Here is a 19,729-nt window from a genome sequence, read left to right as displayed (position 1 = left end):
CACTTGTCTGATAAATGCTGTAAATGTAAATTTCCTGCGCTGTTGTATCAGTATTACTGAAATGTGCTTTCACTGAATGTCAGTGCTTGCTGGCGATTTTAATTTCAGTGAGGAGAATTGGTTGTGGTTTTGTCACAAATACTGAGCATGTGACTCAATGAATCTGAAGAATCTTAACTAAACAGCATGTTTCTCCATACCACAGCAGATGAATCAGGAAAATGGCGTTTGTTGGACTTGTGAATTTGATATGGCATCGCCTTTGGGCAACCTCTAATAGCCGCTGCATGACACTAGGAAACGAAACAGTGGGTGGGGGCAGTGTGGCCTAGCGGTTAAGGAAGCGGCCCCATAATCAGAAGGTGGCCGGTTTCGATTTCTGAGCCGCCAAGGTGCCACTGAGCAAAGCACCATCCCCACACACTGCTCCCCGGGCGCCTGCTGCCCACTGCTCACTCAGGGGTGATGGTTAAAAGCAGAGGACACATTTCGTTGTGTCACCGTGTGCTGTGCTGCAGTGCTTCACAATGACAATCACTTCACTTACACATAAAGCATAAAATGGGATTAAGATGGAAATGGTCATTTCCCGATATGGACCCGGAGTGGTCAGATGAATGTAAACGCTGCTGACGTGGGTCACTACAGCAGCTGCCAGCGCTGTGAAAATGCCGTACGGTTTTACAGTTTGCCATTTCCATGACGTTCGATTTCCACGACTCTGACATTGCACCAAATTCTTCAGCTTTCACATGCAAGGCGTTGCCACTTTATCTATGGCAATTTTTTTTTTATGGTTGTTTTGTTATCAATGCCACTCTGTGAACAAATGGCCACTTTCCCGTTCATTTCTTGTGAAGTGGTCAGTGCCTAGAAGATGAGGAGTGGGACGTATGGTAAAGCTGTTCTTTTGCACTGTACAATGGTGCTACTGGTTTTGGTTTTTTTTTGCAACCAAACTTAATCGTGGTCCAAAATAGCATGAAAAGTAACACTTCAAACTTCATTCATTTTCGATGCTACTCTTTTGTGCCAACAATAAATGAGACAATTGGTTATTATTTTGTGCTCATTGTGACGCTGTGTGTAGAATGCTTTGAAAAAACGTGAAGCAAAACACTTTTGATGCATGATACGGTTTAACAGCAGGAGGAACAGGCCGCAAAAAGACGATTTTACCCAAGGTCCCTGTCACATTTACTGTATTCTGAGTACTGTTACTCCGTGCAGTATCCAAGGTGACAGATTTATCCCGTTTTGTTACATGATATATTTTCCACCGCCTCCCCATGAGCCGTTAGATCCGTAAAAAAAAAAGATAATTTCCCACAGACTAAACTGCGTGTTCACACGGTGCACCACTCCAACCCGTCAGATCAATTCTTCTACAAAGGAGAGCTATTGTGAAATGGTCGAAAATAATAACTGAATGTTGAATTTTTTGGTCATTAAGAGTGAAAGTGAAGTGATTGTCATTGTGAAACACTGCAGCACAGCACACGGTGACACAGCGAAATGTGCCCTCTGTATTTAACCATCACCCTGGGTGAGCAGTAGGCAGCCATGAATTCGAACCGGAAACCTTCTGATTATGGGGGCACTTCATTAACCGCTAGGCCACCACTTCCAGAGCACAAATGCAGCACAAGTGACCAATTCAGCGCCACTTGGTTATTGAAGTTAAAGTGTTTTATTAAAGTGAAGTGATTGTCATATGTGATACACAGCAGCACAGCACACGGTGCACACAGTGAAATTTGCCCTCTGCATTTAACCATCACCCTGAGTGAGCAGTGGGCAGCCATGACAGGCGCCCGGTGAGCAGTGTGTGGGGACGGTGCTTTGCTCAGTGGCACCTTGGCAGATCGGGATTCGAACCGGCAACCTTCTGAACCCTCAGGGCCGCTTCCTTAACTGCTAGGCCACCACTGCCCCTATGTATGTATGTATTCAGTATGTATATTGGCATTTTGTAAGTTTTGCTACATAAATAATATTAAAATGCAATTGTAAAGCAAATGAAGATGCACACTTCTAGTCTGTAGGGGGAAAACATTCAAAAAGGGGCAGTGGGGGCCTAGCGGTTAAGGGAGCGGCCCCGTAATCAGAAGGTTGCGTGTTCGAATCCCGATCCACTGAGGTGCCAGTGAGCAAAGCACCGTCCCCACACACTGTGTGTCACCGTGTGCTGTGCTGCAGTGTATCACAATGACAATCACTTCAAAAAAAATGTTATGTTGTGCTACCTTAAAGTACAGACCATGCAGGACATGTAAACCCGAGAGGATCAAAGCGCCTCCACGAAGAAAAACAAAAAAGAGAGAGAGAAAAAAAAAAAAAAGCCACAATGAGCTCATGTGTTTTTGCGGCCGCTGAATCAGGTGAAGATGACGGTGAGCACATTTCCTGCGCTGCGGGTTTCTGGGGACTTTCATTTCGCTTTCACGGCGTGCGTGTGGCACGCAGACGTTCACCAAACAGGTTCCACCAGCGCTGTTGATCAGACCCTGCGCCACCATCCTTCGCATCACGGCACATTTACCTCGAATGTGTGTGTACACTTTTTTTTTTCAAGGAAAACAGAATAAATCAGAATTGCTCTGTTCGCCCTCGCCGTCTCATGGTACAGTACAGCTCATCCGCGAGAATTATTTTTAATCGTTCGTGCGTGTTGTCGTAAAAAAAAAAAAAAAAAACACAGCTAGGAATAGAAATTCCTGATGGCGGGAATGCAGGGTGTCCCACCTACACCCGCAGACTCCATTTTTACATGGAAAGGGCCCTTTGAAAGGTCCCGGAGACGTAGGCCTTTTCCGGAATTGCATGTTTATCCAGCGTGCGGGCGGGGGTCAGCACGTCGGCTCCAGAAATAGACGCCCTTAAGGGTTCGGGCGGGAAAGTGGATCAGCCCTCGGACCCTCCGGAGGCCTGAGACAGCAGGGCATCCCCCCTCCCGGACAAGGGGGGACAGGGTGATGTCATCTGTGAGGCATTAGAGCCCAACCCCCCCCCCCCGGGACCCATCCTGAGCCGCTGTGTCCGGCCACCTGGAGCTCAAAAACAGCGGCGGGGTCAGGAGAACGGGGCGGAGCGGACGCGTCCGACTTATCCTTCCGAACAGATTCCTAGGGATTACAAGGGAGCGGCAGTGCAAAGGTGTGGGGCCTCGCCTGGCCAGCACGTTGCATCTGAACATTGTCTGTCCTCCACAGAGCCAGTGCGAGTGGACCCTCGGTGAATTATTCATCGTCGCCGCTGCTCCCGGGTTGAAAACTGCGGCTTTTTTCCCTTTTTTATGTATTGATGCTGCTGCTGATCAGGTGCTGATCGCGCACGTGCCTTCGGAACAAACCTGTTTTGCCCAGATACAGGCTCGGCGGCCTTAAAGGCCGACGTGACGGCATGCGGCGTAAAAAAAAAAAAGTTCAATCGCTTCTAAAAATATCCCACGTCAGCAGCCGCCAAAGTGGAAGCCACTCGGCGCTTTGTTCCCGGCGCTCTCGTGAAGAAGGGTGTGTGTGTGTGTGTGTGTGTGGGGGGGGGGTGTTGTGTAACCATCACTTGCTGAGCGGCTCTCCTCGGTTGGGCCTTTTTTTCCCAGTCGCTCCAGTAGACGCACACGCCGCCGTCTTCTCACTTCGTCCGCGCGGAGTGGAGGGCCTCAGACGCCCGTGCTGCCACCTGCCCTCGTGACAGACGAAGGGAGGGCTGCATGACATCACCCTCTCCGAAAATGCCACCATTATCTCAGGCCCGCTTGCGCGCCTCGGCCGCAGAGGTGACATCACCCCTCTTCCTCCGCCCCGCCCCCTTTCATGCGAGCCCGGTCATGTGATTCGGTGTTTGTGTGTGTGTGTGTGTGTGTGTGTGTGTGAGTGGGTGGTTCTTTTGTATCGGAGAGTTGGAAGCATGAAGCACTTTCTCTTTGTGCAGAGTAATTTCACAGACGGCTTGATGATTTAACAGAAAACAGATCGTTCACTGCATCACCCGTGCAAATCACTCAGATATAATAAAGATTCTCTATGGTTTCACTGACATTCCAGACTCTGGTCTCTGGAAATTTCTTCTGCGTAAATGTATCAGCAAAAATTAGTCTTGAGTTTTTTTCTGCAAATGATCTCAAAACAGGACTTTCCGATTTGTCAGCGTGTAAAAAAAAAAAAAACACTCTTTATTCTTAGTCCTTCGTACTGCAGTGGAAAGTGCAGGATAAGCACACACACAGACGTGCCTCCTGTTATAATCTCTTTAATCATCACTCGTACAAGCTGCTGAAGTGAGTGAATGAAGAACGAGCTGCTGGGCGGGTGGGGTGCCAGTGGGCTGGAGTTGATGTCACCACCATAGACAAAGATGACCTCAGAGGGAAGGCCAGTGTGTAAAAGGGTCCTTCAGAATTAGATCACACATGAACGACCACGGATTCCTGAAACGTCGTGTCCTTGGAGGACATTTCAGCAGGTCAACATTCCCCAAGCCCTCAGCCGCTGAAGGATCCAACTCATTGATCGTCATTTCATTAAAAATGTCCTTCATTGGTTTCTAAAATCTTGTTTTTTTTTGGACACACTGGCATCATGCACTTAACACCTCGGGGGCTACCTCGGTTCAGCCCAGTTCAATCAAGAACCGCGAATGAACAAGGTGCAGCGGCGCCCCCGGCTGGTCACAGAGGAACACTACAGAGAACCTACCGGCATCTTCAAAGGATGGACAGATGTGAGGAGCAAAATAAAGGTGAATAGAGAAAGTGAAACCTGGCTTGAGGATCTTCAATCTGTTGGTTTCACACCTAACGGATCTGAACATTACTCCAAAGGGCAGTAATTTGAAATGGTGGTGGTTACTACTGTGTCCCTAAGCAAGACACTTAACACTGAGTGTCTCTAGGGGGGACTGTCTCTGTCACTACTGATTGTAAGTTGCTCTGGATAAGGGCATCTGGTAAATACTGTAAATGTAAAGGTGCTTCAGCCATCAGACAAGACAAGCTTTGTAAGAGGAGCAGTAAGCACCTTTTTCACCTCGTAAATACTGATTAATTGTAGTTTGGTAAAAATGTTTTAGTATGCAGGGGAAAAAATCATGTCTGACTGGTGCCTCTGTGCATATATGCTGTCATTGTGAAAAACCTGACCTTTTCACAAATCTCCCTTCAGATCATATTCAAAGTTTTTCCTCTTGCACTGCAGCAGCACCTAAAATATCTCCCAAGGCTGTCAGATGGTAGATCAGTCGCACTTCAGCACCCTACATGTTCAAACAGCAGCTTAAGACCTTTGTCTTTAGACAATACTTACACTAAACTTTCTTATCGTCTGACTTATGCAAGAAAAACTACAATAGAGTGAATAAAATTACTGTACTCATGGTTTGTAACTTAATTTTTGATTACTTCATTGATGGTAACATGAAAGCACGTTGTAAGTCACTCTGGATAAGGGCGTCTGCCAAATGCCACAAATGTAAATGTTGCACAATGTATTTTAAATGACCACAGTGGGTGCGTAAATCAAATTAATGATAAAGGCATCTGGTGTATTCATTCCCGCTTCTCAGGTGGTAGCGTCCCCCGATCCTGGACCGCTGGAGTTGAGCTGTTGTGCCTTCAGCGTCCATCGATCTTTTCGTGTGGATCCATTCCTAAGTCATTTTTATGTTTAAAAAAAAAAACACTCTTCACCCCATTAAAAGGCTTAACTCAGAATAAGTCTATTGTAACAAAATAATGCACAATCAATACAGATAAGCTTTTCACATCTTAAGGATGACTGGCGATATATATGGTGATATATATGCTCTTTTTCACTCCCTATAAGTGCCTGTTTATGATGTCCCTTATGTAGACTTCCCCTGTGTGCATATGAAGCAAGCTATACGTTTTTTCCTCCAGAAGCAATGATCTAAACACGAACCCTACATGGTTGTTCTGTTCCTCACTCATTACATGAGGTGTGTCTATCACCCCAATACAATTGCCCCCCATCCAAAAAATGTGTTAAGTGAGTAGTGTATATGATGTAATATCTCATTAATAATAACGAGACTAAATAAAAACTAGACTAAAAGGACTATTCATTTCTCTTGAAGAGATGGGACACAAGCACATCTCCACTGGCTCCTAGACAACAGCCATTCAGAAAACAGCAGTACTGTGTCTGGGTAAAATGCAACACAACCACCATCCTGGAATCCTTCATGCTTCATGTTATTCTGCTACTTGTAACGAAATCTTCTGAAAACTTTGTTGACCCCATCCAGGTAGTCAAACAGCTACACAGCGCCGGAGCCCCGGGGGTGGATGAGATCTCATGGCTATGGATGTTGTAGGGATTTCATGGTTGACACGTCTCTGCAACATTGCGTGGACATCAGGGGCAGTTCCAGTGGAGTGGCAGACTGGGGTGGTGGTCCCCGTTTTTTAAGAAGGGGGACCAGAGGGTTCCAACTATAGGGGGATCACACGCCTCATCCTCGCAGGAAAGGTCTACTCCAAGGTACTCCAAGAGAGGAGGGTTCGGTCGATAGTTGAGTCTCGGAATGACCGCTAGGCCACCTCTGCCTCTGCCACCACAGACTGTTAAAACAGTCCGTGTAGAACAATGATTGCGGTGCTGCACAGTCGTCTACAAAGCGGGAGCGATACGATAATAGATGGACTCTGGTGACAAATTAAACAAAGCCTTGAGGCAAAGAATTTTCCTTGAAAATTTTTTTGTAATCGAATCCTTCGAGTTACTCGAATAATAGTTTTAGCCCTAAAAATGTGTTTATATGTTATGCACAAGGCGTACAAAAATCGAATACAATGATATTCTGTTGTTTTGTCATTTTTCTATGAATGTATGTATTTGTAATGAATATAGGGGGTGAAGAAGATTTACATGAAGCGGTGACGCCGGCAGGTAAAGACGAGAACGTTGTGTCTCTAGAACAACAGTCCTGAAAGGGAGTCATTCATGTCCTCGCAAACACATCCTGCTTTAATATGCATCCTGCTGCTTTTCCTGATTGCATGGTATCTACACCCCACGGCAGAACAAAGTGTCCCCAGTGCTCATTCAAAGGCTGGACACACGACTTTGCATATTTCCACAGATTCTCCCAGGTCACTATCTATGTAAAGAGCTCAGACACCAGCCTGGACCCAAAGTGCCTCGAGGAATCACACAAGAGCTGTAATTTTTTGGGATTTAGTTTTATGCCGTATTACCAGTGCCTTTTGCGTAATAATATTGTAAATGACTGAATATGTTTGAAACGCAGGCCGCAGCTCATACAACTCTAAGGACAACGTGTTTTTACACACATGGACAACAAGCGGCGGGTGGGTTTGCTGATCCTAACCTTCTTCTACCTGTGTTCTCCAACTGTAGGTAAAAATGGTGAGTCCAACCTTGTTTACTTTGTCACCAAATAAGAATAAAATGGAGCATGTTCTGTAATAAACATCATATCCACGCAACAATTTTCATTGGTGTGTATTTATTCCCACAACCCAAAAGTTAAACTTTACTGGTCCTGTAAAAAGCAGTCATATTGACTCCACTTCATATTTCTGGATGATTTAATCCCATTCCTGTTCCATCCCATATGTCCGCTGTTTCCCTCCATTCCTAGTAACACTTGCCAATCTGAAGCGTGGATCTACAGCCATGCATCAAGACAAACTTGCAGATTATGCACGCTTATCTAACATCTTACCTGCCATAAATGTACCGACTGAGGTGTTAAAACCTCTGGATGTCAGTATTTCAGAAAATGATCCATACCAATGTGTCTCGTGGCTGTTCAGATGATGAGCAATTTACGGAAGCATTACTGGCTGAGCTGGCTGCTGAACACACTTCTGAATACACGTATACACTACTTAATGTGCTGACTCTTTGTTTTACAGATAAAGAAAATGGCAAATTCGCTGGTAAGACAAAAATACTCTTTTCTACTGCATAATACAAAGATTACATTTTTCTGTTGTTATTCATTCATATATGAGTTTGGTGTCATTGGGGCTGCCAGAATTAAAGGAATATTCATTTAACATGCTCATTTTGATTATTTTCAATTGGGAACACACGGCTAGTGAGGTGCTCAAAGACAGGAGCAATGCATTACCACATGAAAATATCAAAATGCACATAGTTCCATGTGACACGCAATTCACATCTGAATTCTGATCTGAATCAGCACTTAGTTTGAAATCTAAGAACGGGGGGTAATTTGCATTTCCATCAAAAAAATTGCCTGTCAATTCCTGTCTGAGGCATTACTGCATGAAATGGCTGCAGAATTTATCATCTTGCTGGGGAAGACAAACGGTCGTTCACACTGCATCCCGCAGTTAGGTTATACATTCCATGCAACACCCCATTTTTTTGAGATTCTGCATCTAACAGTTTTTTTAACATCAGTTAAGCTCCTTAATTAAATTAGTTTGAAAGAATATCCAAATATTGTTTTAAGAAATGTAATTAATTAAATTAACAATTTTAATGAAATGTGTTCAATCAGAGAAAATGCAGCAGAGGCTAAACAACCAGACTTAGCTGGAGAGGCGTGGGAAAAGACAATCCCAGCATAGTTCAGTGCATAGGATCAGTGCTACATTTTCATTAATCAGGATGATTGTTTTACAGCAGAAATATGGTGCAAAGTAAAATACTTCATTGGTAAGTCATAAAAACCATACTAATCTTGACCAGTTTCTTAATGTCCTTTGTGCTGCTGTGTTTGCAAATTACTGTAATCTCAGCTAAGGAATGTAGAACATTTGCTTTCAGTCACTTTGAGCCACTTTCTGCTCATGCAGGTTTGTGAGCATTAGGATCGACATCCAGGGTTTAATGTAGAAAGCAAGCAGGAGTAAAAATTATTAAACGACACTAGCAACTTGCTGTCTGGAGATATCGCTTTAAATCTACTTTCCTTTTATTTCCTGTTTACCTGAAAGTGTCTGTATCTCTTCAGCTTTCTTTGTGAACTTTAGAAGGCTTTGGACATTTCCACATTGTCCTGTCAGTCGTAAACTAGAATGTCAATATTACACACCCCCTCCCCACTCCCTGAAAAACGTTCTGTACTGGTCAGACTTTGTTTCCGTCTTTTCAGGATATACGTCCCAGACTTGCCAAAGCGCTGGCGCGACATCTCCAAGTAAGATTTCACACAACGTGCAATTTCCTTGTATCACACAGGAGATTATTGTGGTACTTATCACTATGGTTGCGTTAATCAACAGGCCAATGATGGCCACTGTGCATGATCAGGTCAGATGTAGCACTAGCTCCAGAGTGGGGTTGTCTCAGGTCCTGTCCTTCAGACCTTCAGCAGATGGACCCTGCTGAAGCGATTCATTTACATTTACATCATTTATCAGATGCCCTTATCCAGAGTGACTTACAATCAGTAGTTACAGGGACAGTCCCCCCCGGAGCAACTTAGGGTTAAGTGTCTTGCTCAGGGACACAAAGGTAGTAAGTGGGATTTGAACCCGGGTCTTCTGGTTCATAGGCGAGTGTGTTACCCACTAGGCTACTATCACCATAACCATAATTCGGTGTAAACAGCCCCAGCCATTGTGCTGCCTGGCCTGTCCCAGACTGATGTACTCATGCTGTATGGTGTCTCTTTGTTGCGCTGCAGGTTCGAGTGGTGATTCGAATAATAGCAGCAATACCGTCTGCTCGAACACAACCACAGTTGATGAAGGCTACACAGACTTCATCATTCCTTTCTGCTCAAATACGTCCTCAGGTAAATCTGTGCAAAAGTGTCTTGGAATGTGGGAGTCTCATCATCACATTTTAATTATAATTGTGTTTGATTTCTTAATTAACAATCAACAACTGTCAACCAGTCACCAGTTCAGGGTCTAAACTACAAGAAATAATAACAATTATTCCAAATAATTACAATTGCCATAATTATACAGTTTCACACATAGTTATGACACATGTAACCAAATCTTTTAATAACATAACTTATTGCATTGACAGGGACGAACTGTGGTTGGTCATTTGATACCAACAATACTACAATGACTGCTGACGGTGAGTTGAATGTTGTCATAAATCGGATACGTTCTGTTTTGAACATATACAGAACTTTAAAATACTACTAAAATATTGTCATTATTGAGAAATGCACTTAGTGTTTGTATTGAATACTGTTAAAGGTGCAACATGTAAGATTCTGGCAAACTCCTCGCCCTGGTAAACGACGCAGTGGTGTGTCGTTTTCAGTGGTGCAGTGTAGTGGTGGTTAAGGAAGCGGCCCCGTGATCAGAAGGTTGCCCCACACACTGCTCATGGCTGCCCACTGCTCACTACGGTTAAAAGCAGAGGACACATTTCGTTGTGTCACCGTGTGCTGTGCTGTGTATCACAATGACAATCACTTCACAACCCACCAGCTGACAGGATACGATCTCGTGGCAGCGTTTTGTCTTCTCATCTCTGAGGGTGGACTTGGTATTACAGTAAGTCACTCACTAGCACCTCTTGAGGGCAGTGCAGTGGAGTGCAATGGCCTAGAACCGCCAAGGTGTCACTGAGGTGCCACTGAGCAAAGCAGAGGACACAATTCATTCTGTCACCGCGCGCTGTGCTGTGTTTCACTTTTTTTTTTTTTTTCATTCTTTCTTGAGACGCACACTGAAACAGGGCTCTCAAGTCCTCTCATGAGATACACCTTCTTGGCATTGCTCACACTTAGAGATGTTTACCAGACAAAAATGTAGACCGGTAACCCAATTTGGACTGCGCATGGTTACCCCGACAGCCACATGGTACGGCCATAACCTAACCCTAGCCCTATCCTTACCCAAATCGGGTAGGCACAGGCCTCACAGTGGCTGCAGCCAGATGCTCTTGGCCGCCGCTGGAGCACATGCGCACTGCCCGTCCCCACCGTCGCCCCCACCAATCTCACGCGAACGTCATCATTTGTGAGTCCTGCTTATATTAAATAACGGCAACAACACACGCTGACATCTTCGGCATCATTTCTTCACATTCTCTTGATAATTACGGTTACTTCGATGAAAATTCAAAACAAAAAATCTTACACATTGCACCACCGTTAACTGATGTAAGTAAGACTGTTGACTGCAATTAAATAAAATGTGATGTCTGGTTCTTTACAGAAACGCCTTTATTTCAGGCACTGGGGTATTGGCTGTACAAAGAGGGGACTTCATATCATATAGAAATTTCTAGTAAAAGCAACTTGTCCATTCTTGTTAAACTGTATGGAGAAAATGGTAAGTGATGAGTAAATTGGTGGTCAGACAGATAAATTCGTTCAAGAAATGTTGATTTGAGTGATGCATAAATGTGAGCAAAATGTGTTGCCTTCTCAAATGCAATGTGGACTTGGTTTACAGCCACTCGATCTGTGAATACAGATACCTTGTGTAAAGGGGCGACGTTTGATGACAGATGCAACCGTATGTAGGAGAGCTTCGTTGAACCAGAGTGCTTAATTTTTTGAGAATTCTGTTAAATGATTACGCTCATTTTTTTTATTTGGCATTTACTATGTATCTGTTTTTTCACCATTCAGTATATTCACAGTCCTTCGGATACAGGATCGACCTGAACAATGACTTAAAATGTCGATTGTGTGGGAATCCTGCGAAACCCCTAAGTGTGCTAAAAGTGAATTTTACATTTGGAGATGAAAAGGGCAGCGCAATATCTCCCAAAGATGCTGCGTAAGCAAATGCTGCTATGCTTTTGTTCATTTTATGGAATCTAAGTATCATGCACAGACCCTCATTTTGGCAATTCTCTCAACAGTACGGCCATGAAAGACTTGCGCTCTGTGGCGGACATGATGGGCAACTTGACAGCCGCCGCCATTTCCATAGGGCCCGTCTCCGGGGTCATGGTGAAAGCAAACAACATAAGTACTGTTCAAACGCTGTCCATTGTGCAGAGTGACAATTTAAGTGTAAGTATTCCCCACAACAGTCCACAATGTGAATCCTCAATGATCGCTTTCATTTAGAAACGAACCACTGATGTATTTGTTAAAACCATGGTGGGTCATTGTCTGAAGAATGGAAAAGAAGTTACCATTCATACCTTATTAGCCTAGCAGCCTGTATGCCTGTAGTCAGGGTTCACATGAGATCCTTGAGATGAGAACTCTTTATTGCGGTTGCAATACACCATGTCACAAGTATCAGCAAAAAATAAAAAAACTGACCATCAACCCTGCTGTACACATACACAAACATCACATATGGGGGTAGACAGGTCAGGAAAAACAGAGAAAACTGAATCACATGGGGAGGCATGTGATTCAGGCTTTAGACTGGGCTGCAATAGGAGTACATTGTAGGAACTGAAAAAAAAAACACCTCAGCTACATGAACACAACATAAAAAGTCACCCGCCGCACTGGGGGCGCTGGTCATCAGACCTGCCCCTCCACACGGGGATATGAAGCTGACGGATGCGTTGGACAGGGGTGGGAATGTCCTTGGGATGGGGGTGTTTGGATCAACAGTGGCCAAGGTCGAGGCCACTGCTCATTAGGGGAGGCCAAAAACTGATCGGATGGGTTGTTTGGGTAATCCATGCAGAAAAGCTGTGAATTTCCAGCTCAGTGTCCACACTCATCTACAGCCAACATTGATTTTCTCATAGATGGCATCTAATTTCATCAATAGTCACAGTGATGTTGTCCAATCTGCAATCAACAGTCACAGTCTGAGCGTCAACAGCTCTGCCCATTCAATCAATTCCCTCAAACCCCAGAGGGGTTTTGAAAGTGAAAGTGAAAGTCATTGTGATACACAGCACACAACGAAATGTGTCCTCTGCATTTTAACCCTTGGTGAGCAGTGGGCAGCCATGACAGGCGCCAGGGGAGCAGTGTGTGGGGACGGCGCTTTGCTCTGTGGCACCTGAGTGGCACCTTGACCGTTCGGGATTAGAACCGGCAACCTTCTGATTACAGGGCCGCTTCCTTACCCGCTAGGCCACCACTGCCCCAATATATGGGACGCTGGACTTACCCAGGGTGGGGTACCAGCCCACCGCACACCTTGAGTCAGCTTAGAGTCACCACTCCACCTAGTGTACACGCATTTGGACAAAGGAAGGAAACCCAGAGGATTTCTGTGATATTATTGAACAAGACCTGTTCACCTGGAGAAGAATATACATTTCATTCTAACACTAGTGTTTGGCTCAGGTTACATATATCAGTTTCAGGTCTGCATAGTATGTAATGGCTACTTTTGTAAAACATGTAATAAGGATTTTTAAGCTGGGTTCTGCTTAACATTAATACTGTTAACATTTTCAAGATTTTTCCCTACCCTTCTTGAGGAACAATTTTTTGCTTAAATTCACTTTTTGGTCACTTTGCAGATTGTTGAGTCTGAAGATGTATTCTCAAAGTATCCCATTTCACTATCTGTTCCAAAGGAAGCATTTGAGATAGCTTTTCGTTCCCAGAATACTACATTTGCTGGTGTGTTTAAATTCCCAAACTTGGGACAGGTATGCATTATTACCTCATTAACATATTAAAAATAATAATATATAGCTATAATATATAGCATGCTATACAGTCCCTGACAAAGTCTTGTTGCTTATCTATTTTGTAAAAACACCTGCTATTAACCTGACTTTTAATTGATCAATTGGTGTTAGAAATAGCTCATATGAAAAGCTAAAACCCTACCAAATGATGTTTTATGCATTTCAATGCATTATTTCACTGAAAAAAGATTTATAATTTAATCAAGACAAAAAGACAAAGGTTTTGTTGCCTATACAGAAATTGAACAAATTTACTGCAAATACAAAAATATGACAGCTAATTAAGTAGTGGTGCTGTGAGATCCAAATTTAATATCTTGTTTGACTTCCATGAGCTTGAAGGACTGCATCCATGTGGTTTGGCAAGGATTCATACAATTTACTGGTGAGGTCATCAGGAATAGCAAAGAAAGCAGTCTTGCATGCCTCCCAGAGTTCATCGATATTCTTTGGTTTCGTCTTCCATGCTTCCTCTTTCATCCTGCCCCACACATGCTCAATGATGTTCATGTCTGGTGACTGGGCTGGCCAATCCTGGAGCATCTTGATCTCCTTCGTCTTGAGGAACTTTGATGTGGAGATGGAAGTATGTGATGGAGCACCACCCTGCTGCAGAATTTGGTTCTGAATAGTTGGGAATATAAAAGGTAGCTAAGATTTCTTGGTATTTCAGACTATTTATGTTGCCTTCCACCCTGCAGATCTCTTGCACAGCCCCATACTGGATGTAACCCCAGACCATGAGTTTTGTGGGTGAATCTCAGATCCATGCGGGCTCCAGTAGGTCTCCTGCAATATTTGCAGCGACTGTGGTGTAAGTCAACAGAAGATTCATCTGAAATATCCATCTTCTGCCACTTTTCCAGCGTCCATCCTTTTAGCAGGCTGTGGGCCTTGGCAAATGCCACACGGTTTATCAATTGTCTTTTGTTTAGTGCCGGCTTCTGGGCACTGTTTCGACCATGGAGGCCATTTCGAGACAGAATCCGACAAACTGTTTTGGTTGACACAGGGACTTCAGGTGACCAGGTCTCGTGGAGCTCTGCTGCAGTGGAAAATGCGCTGGCCTTGGATTTTCAAGCCAACAAACGGTCCTCTCGAGCAGTTGTCTTGCGGGGTCTTTACTTTACTTTACTTTATTTAGCAGACGCTTTTGTCCAAAGCGACTTACAAGAGGAAGACACCAGCAATTCTCGTTCAATTTCTATAGAATATCGAGTCTACAAACTAAGAGCCCTGATAAGGCTTAGACTTGTCATTGAAGAGCATGCTCGGAGATTGTTGGGTGCTAGACTAAGAAAAATTATAATGTATTTATACATTTTGTATTTGTTTGTTCAATGTGTACGCATGTGCGTGTGTAAGTGTTAGATTTGTCTGTAATATTTTTGGAATAAGAGGGTTTTCACCTTCTTCTTAAAAGTGGTGATAGTCTCGGCTAGTCGTGTGGAGGAGGGCAGGTTGTTCCACCAGCCAGGGACAACAACGGAGAACAGACATGATTGGAATCGGAGACCCCGTGAAGAAGGAATTTTTAGTCTCCTAGCTTGACCTGGGCTTGACCTGGGCTTGTCAAAAACGTCTCCAGTCTCTTCAAATCTTTTTTTATCCTCTGTACTTGCCGCTGAGATATATTGAAGGTGTCTTGATAATCAGCCTCTTGATAATCACCACTTTAGTCTCAGGGTGCATCTTCGGCATGTTTGCAGAGGTCTAGTTGCAGTTGATGTGAAGGTCTAGTGTACTGGGGTTCTTTTTATACACACCTGAGACCTAATGACAAGGCATCAACACATTGAGTCAAAAATTGACTCAATGGGTTTTACCAAGCTTTGAATATCAGAATACTTTTTGACAGTTTCGTTTTGCACTGTTATTACAAAATTATTATGAAACATTATTACAAAAGCTATTGGGAATAAAATGAGCCATTTCTTGTAAAACAAATCTTGATGAAAAATAGATTGCAGCGGCACTTGAGGTCAATTTGCACACAAGCAACAAGACTTTTGTCAGGAACTATATATGGAACTGCAAGAATGTTGTAACTTATATACTGATCAGTATATTAAGAAAAAGAATATTAATGTTTCGATTAAAGTAGCTCATACACAGGTCACAGGTTGCAAATGCCAACTCCATATAATCCTCAACCAACAACTCTGTCACACAATTCTTCACAATTCTTGCTTCAGAATGATTGTATTGTTTATTTAAAATGATACTTTTCAATCTTTTAATTCTGTTAGAGTTCCATAAATTTCTACACAACGTTTTTCATTTGTTTGTCTTTAGGATACTCAGAATACTCTCTATAATTCCATTTATGCCATTGAGATGGGAGTGAATGTCTCTAATCTCTCCAATCCAATCAGACTAAACATCAAATTGGACAAGGTACATGAATATATTTTTAAATGCCTTGAAAGTAGTCCTCATCCAATACTCGTTTTTCACAGGAGGGGACAAGAAACTACACTTGCTCATCCTGGGATGGAGAAGGTATTGTGATTATTTCGTGGTTCTATTAAAGCATTTCGAATGATTGTTAGTTTAAAGACGGCTGAGGGGAATTATATTTACCCCCTAGGAAATGCAACCAACTGGACAACTGACGGCTGCTTCACAAGCCTGTTAAATGGCACTGTAACCTGTGAATGTTCCCACCTGACTTTCTTTGCTGTGCTGATGGTATGTGGTCGCCCCCGCTTTACTAAGATCATCACGGCATGCTGCACTGGTTCTCAGCTGGACGCTTTCATTCTGTACGTCAGACTCAGGATCCATCCAATTACATCTCCAAAGTGGACTTGGACACGCTGACGTACATCACCTACATTGGGTGCGGGATGTCAATGTTTTTCCTTGGCATTGCACTGCTGAAGCATGCTGTGGTCAGGTACGTGGAACTTATTGAAGCCGAAGCCAGAAGCCTGTGCCTTTGTCTACCATCTGATTGGCTTAAATTCAACAAAATACCGACATCTTTAAACTATTTCAAGTTCAAGTTCAAGTGAGCTTTATTGTAATTTCAGCTAATTACAGGTTGGAGAGTACATAGTGAAACGAAGCAACATTTTTCCAGAACCTGGTGCTACATGTGACATTTAAACAAAGTCACATACTGACATAGAGTGCACGTGTGTGACATTGACAAACCAGACTGCATGACGTCCAAACAGAAGAAGCAGTGCAATGATGCCGCTGCGCAAAATGGAACCGTGCACCTGCCAATGCGTTCAATAATCGAAAGGTTTCGGGTTCAAATCCCATACTGAGGTCCTCTTGATCAAGGGTCCTTTCATGGCTGCCCACTGATCACTAGGGTGGTGGGTTAAATATAGAGGACACATTTCACTACGTGCACCATGTGTGACGTGACAATTAATGACTTTAAAAAATGTTACGATGTACCTCATAGAGGAGGTAGTTTGTGTGTGTCAGAGTGTGAGGGGTGTGTTTCCGGATGCAGTGTGTGGGGTGAATGTCTGTCATGGAGGGAAGAGAGACTCCGATGATCTTCTCAACTGTCCTCGCTATGTCTTGTTGGTGTTTGACTAATGACTGGACTGTAAAACAACAGATTCTAATGACCTTGTCCTTCATGTCACAGAAACACCAGACACGGTTCCAAGATCCTCGCCAACCTTTTCGTGGCCTTGTTCCTACTGAACCTCCTGTTCCTGTCAAACACATGGATGACCAACCTGAATAACGTTATCTTATGCAAGGCCGTCGCCAGCCTCATGCATTACTTCATGTTGTCTTCTTTTAACTGGTTTGCGGTGGAGGCATTCCACCTCTGCCTGCAAATCTACAGGTATTCCTCATCAGACATCCACAACTACATGGTGAAGGTCTGCATCGCCGGGTGGGGTGAGTTTCCATCTCCTCCTCCAATCCATTATCATCTGCTTTAATAATCGATGTCTTTTTTTTATGTATGTGATACTTGTTCCAAATCAAGATTTTTCCAAATTGGCTTCTCAACAATGTCACAAAATGTAAAAAATAAAGCTATTGACCCACTGAAGATTAATAAAAAAAATATTTGATTTGAATGTTTTCTGTCACCCATAACACAATATAAATTTTGAAAGGCAGGAACCAGCTCACTAACTTCCCCATTCTGAATTATTTAATTCCACCAGTCTATTGTAATTCAATTTATTTTATCTGTTTATGTAAATACTGTGGTGAAAATCTACACAGGACATTTACAGCATTTACATTTACAGAATTTTTCAGACGTCCTTATCCAGAGCGACTTACAATCAGTAGTTACAGGGACAGTCCCCCTGGAGCAATTTAGGGTTAAGTGTCTTGCTCAGGGACACAATAGTAGTAAGCGGGATTTGAACCTGGGTCTTCTGGTTCATTAGCAAGTGTGTTACCCACTAGGCTACTAGCACCCATGGACAATATGATACACAGCATAGTTGTGCTTTTTTCAGAAGTTCAGGAACAAATGAACTTTCCCATCTCCTCAGCTCCTTCCATGTTTGTGGTGATGGGAATTTTCTCAGTCGGGAAGTACGGCAACCTGACGATCACCACATATTCTGGAAACAGTGTCAGTATGTGAGTGCACGTTATTTGCATCGCTTTTCATATCAACAATAACACCAGTACTTAGTACAAAAAAAAAGAGAATATTAGTAGGACTGTGTTTTGAAGACTTTAAAAGAAACATAACTCTAATATTGATTAATATCTGTGTTTATATATATATATACACACACACACACACACACACGTCTTTTCCACCAGGTGCTGGATCACGGACTCCTTCCTTCACTATGTGGTGAACACCAGTTACTACAGCCTGATCTTCCTCTTCACCTTCATCACCTTCATCATCATGCTGCACTGGCTCCACCTCCTTCGCAGTAAAATTGGCAGCTCGCAGTTGTCCGGCAGAGCAGGCATCTTCACCATTGTCGGCCTCTTCTGCAGCCTGGGTCTCAGCTGGGGCTTTGCCTTCTTCAGTTACGGAGCCTTGCGGGTTCCATCCTACTACATCTTCACCATCCTCAACTCCTTTCAAGGTGGGCAGCAAAAAGTGTTTTTTTGGCATTAAAATGTTTCAAAATGTTTCTAAAATGTTTCATCTTAAAAATGTTAATTCCTCAAAGGGTTCATCTTGTTCCTGTACTACTACAAAACCAACATGGCACCTGTCCAAAGCAGCCAAACGAACACCTCAGTATCTACATTAAACATTTTCGACAATCCATATGTAGTCAAAAAATGATTTGATCCACATCGGACACGTTTGAAAAGCATTTTCTGTCATTATCTACTACTATCGCTATCATGTTGCTCTGCTGTTCTTCATTCTGCTACTGGTTCACTAGGACCCTGGCTATGAACATCACTATTGTAAAAAAAAAAAAAAAGTAGGGTCTTAAAATAGATCTTTAGGTCTTTAGCTGCAGTATGAAGAGCCTCAGTGGCTCAACTGATAAACAGATAAATAGAAAAGAGGCGTGACTGTCACTTTTAGGCTCTTTCCAAATTCAAGATGTTTGTTGCCAACAGAGCAGTATACATAGTATACAGTGTCTTTTATTTATATATAAATATATATAAAATTATGCATAATATCAATATGGCTTGTATATTATTATGCTTGTATTTATAAATGTTTGCTTAAATGTCTTAATTTGTTTGAGTGGTGGTAGTAGCCTATAAGCCAAGACCACAAAGTCCCAGGTTCAAACCCCACTTACTGAGCAAGACATTTAACGCTGAGTGTGTCCAGGGGGACTGTCCCTGTAACTACTGATTGTAAGTTGCTCTGGATAAGGCTTCTTTTTTTCCCCCACCTCAGAAACAGTCTCAACCACATTATTTTAAATACCAGTGTCAGACCAGAATAGCAGGATCAGTGCTTTCTTGATGCATTTTCTTGTGTGTTAAATTATGTCCTAATACATGAATGATTTCATAGAATAAAGCATGGATATCCTTTGTTGTATTATCATCAAACTCAAGAATGAATAAATAAAGAAAAGACCAGTCAAAAAGAACATTTAATTACAATTACCATTCAGACAATAATAATAATAACAACAATAAAATCTTTCACTGTAACAGCGCTTCTGCTTCCTCCAGAGCTAGTTCCATTTCTTTAACCTCCGAGATGTAGGACGCAGAATTCACCTTCA

The 19,729-nt window shown here is 43.0% G+C and overlaps 1 protein-coding gene across 1 annotated transcript; it reads left to right on the top strand.

Moving 5' to 3' along the window:
• Positions 1-7,090: 7,090 nt before the first annotated feature.
• LOC114802855 (adhesion G-protein coupled receptor G2-like) lies at positions 7,091-19,545 on the top strand. Its single transcript, XM_029001979.1, has 20 exons — positions 7,091-7,181; positions 7,270-7,388; positions 7,901-7,924; positions 8,640-8,672; positions 9,112-9,156; positions 9,646-9,756; positions 9,999-10,052; positions 11,147-11,263; positions 11,387-11,449; positions 11,566-11,716; positions 11,802-11,955; positions 13,386-13,517; positions 15,855-15,956; positions 16,019-16,061; positions 16,150-16,250; positions 16,334-16,458; positions 17,173-17,435; positions 18,050-18,140; positions 18,330-18,607; positions 18,695-19,545. Exons 2-20 carry the CDS (start codon positions 7,313-7,315, stop codon positions 18,811-18,813), a joined length of 2,082 nt encoding a protein of 693 aa, XP_028857812.1. The 5' UTR covers positions 7,091-7,181; positions 7,270-7,312; the 3' UTR covers positions 18,814-19,545.
• The last annotated feature ends 184 nt before the right edge of the window (positions 19,546-19,729 follow it).

Source organism: Denticeps clupeoides, chromosome 14 (assembly GCF_900700375.1).
Source record: "Denticeps clupeoides chromosome 14, fDenClu1.1, whole genome shotgun sequence".
Classification (NCBI taxonomy): Eukaryota; Metazoa; Chordata; class Actinopteri; order Clupeiformes; family Denticipitidae; genus Denticeps; species Denticeps clupeoides.
This window is presented reverse-complemented; position numbering and strand designations above follow the sequence as displayed.

Excerpts from the sequence above, each read along its gene's own strand:
- LOC114802855 (XM_029001979.1), top strand. The coding sequence starts at position 7,313 with ATGGACAACAAGCGGCGGGTGGGTTTGCTGATCCTAACCTTCTTCTAC. Across the intron at positions 11,450-11,565 it reads GTTTGATGACAGATGCAACC|TATATTCACAGTCCTTCGGA; the intron begins GTATGTAGGAGA and ends TTCACCATTCAG. Across the intron at positions 11,717-11,801 it reads ATATCTCCCAAAGATGCTGC|TACGGCCATGAAAGACTTGC; the intron begins GTAAGCAAATGC and ends TTCTCTCAACAG.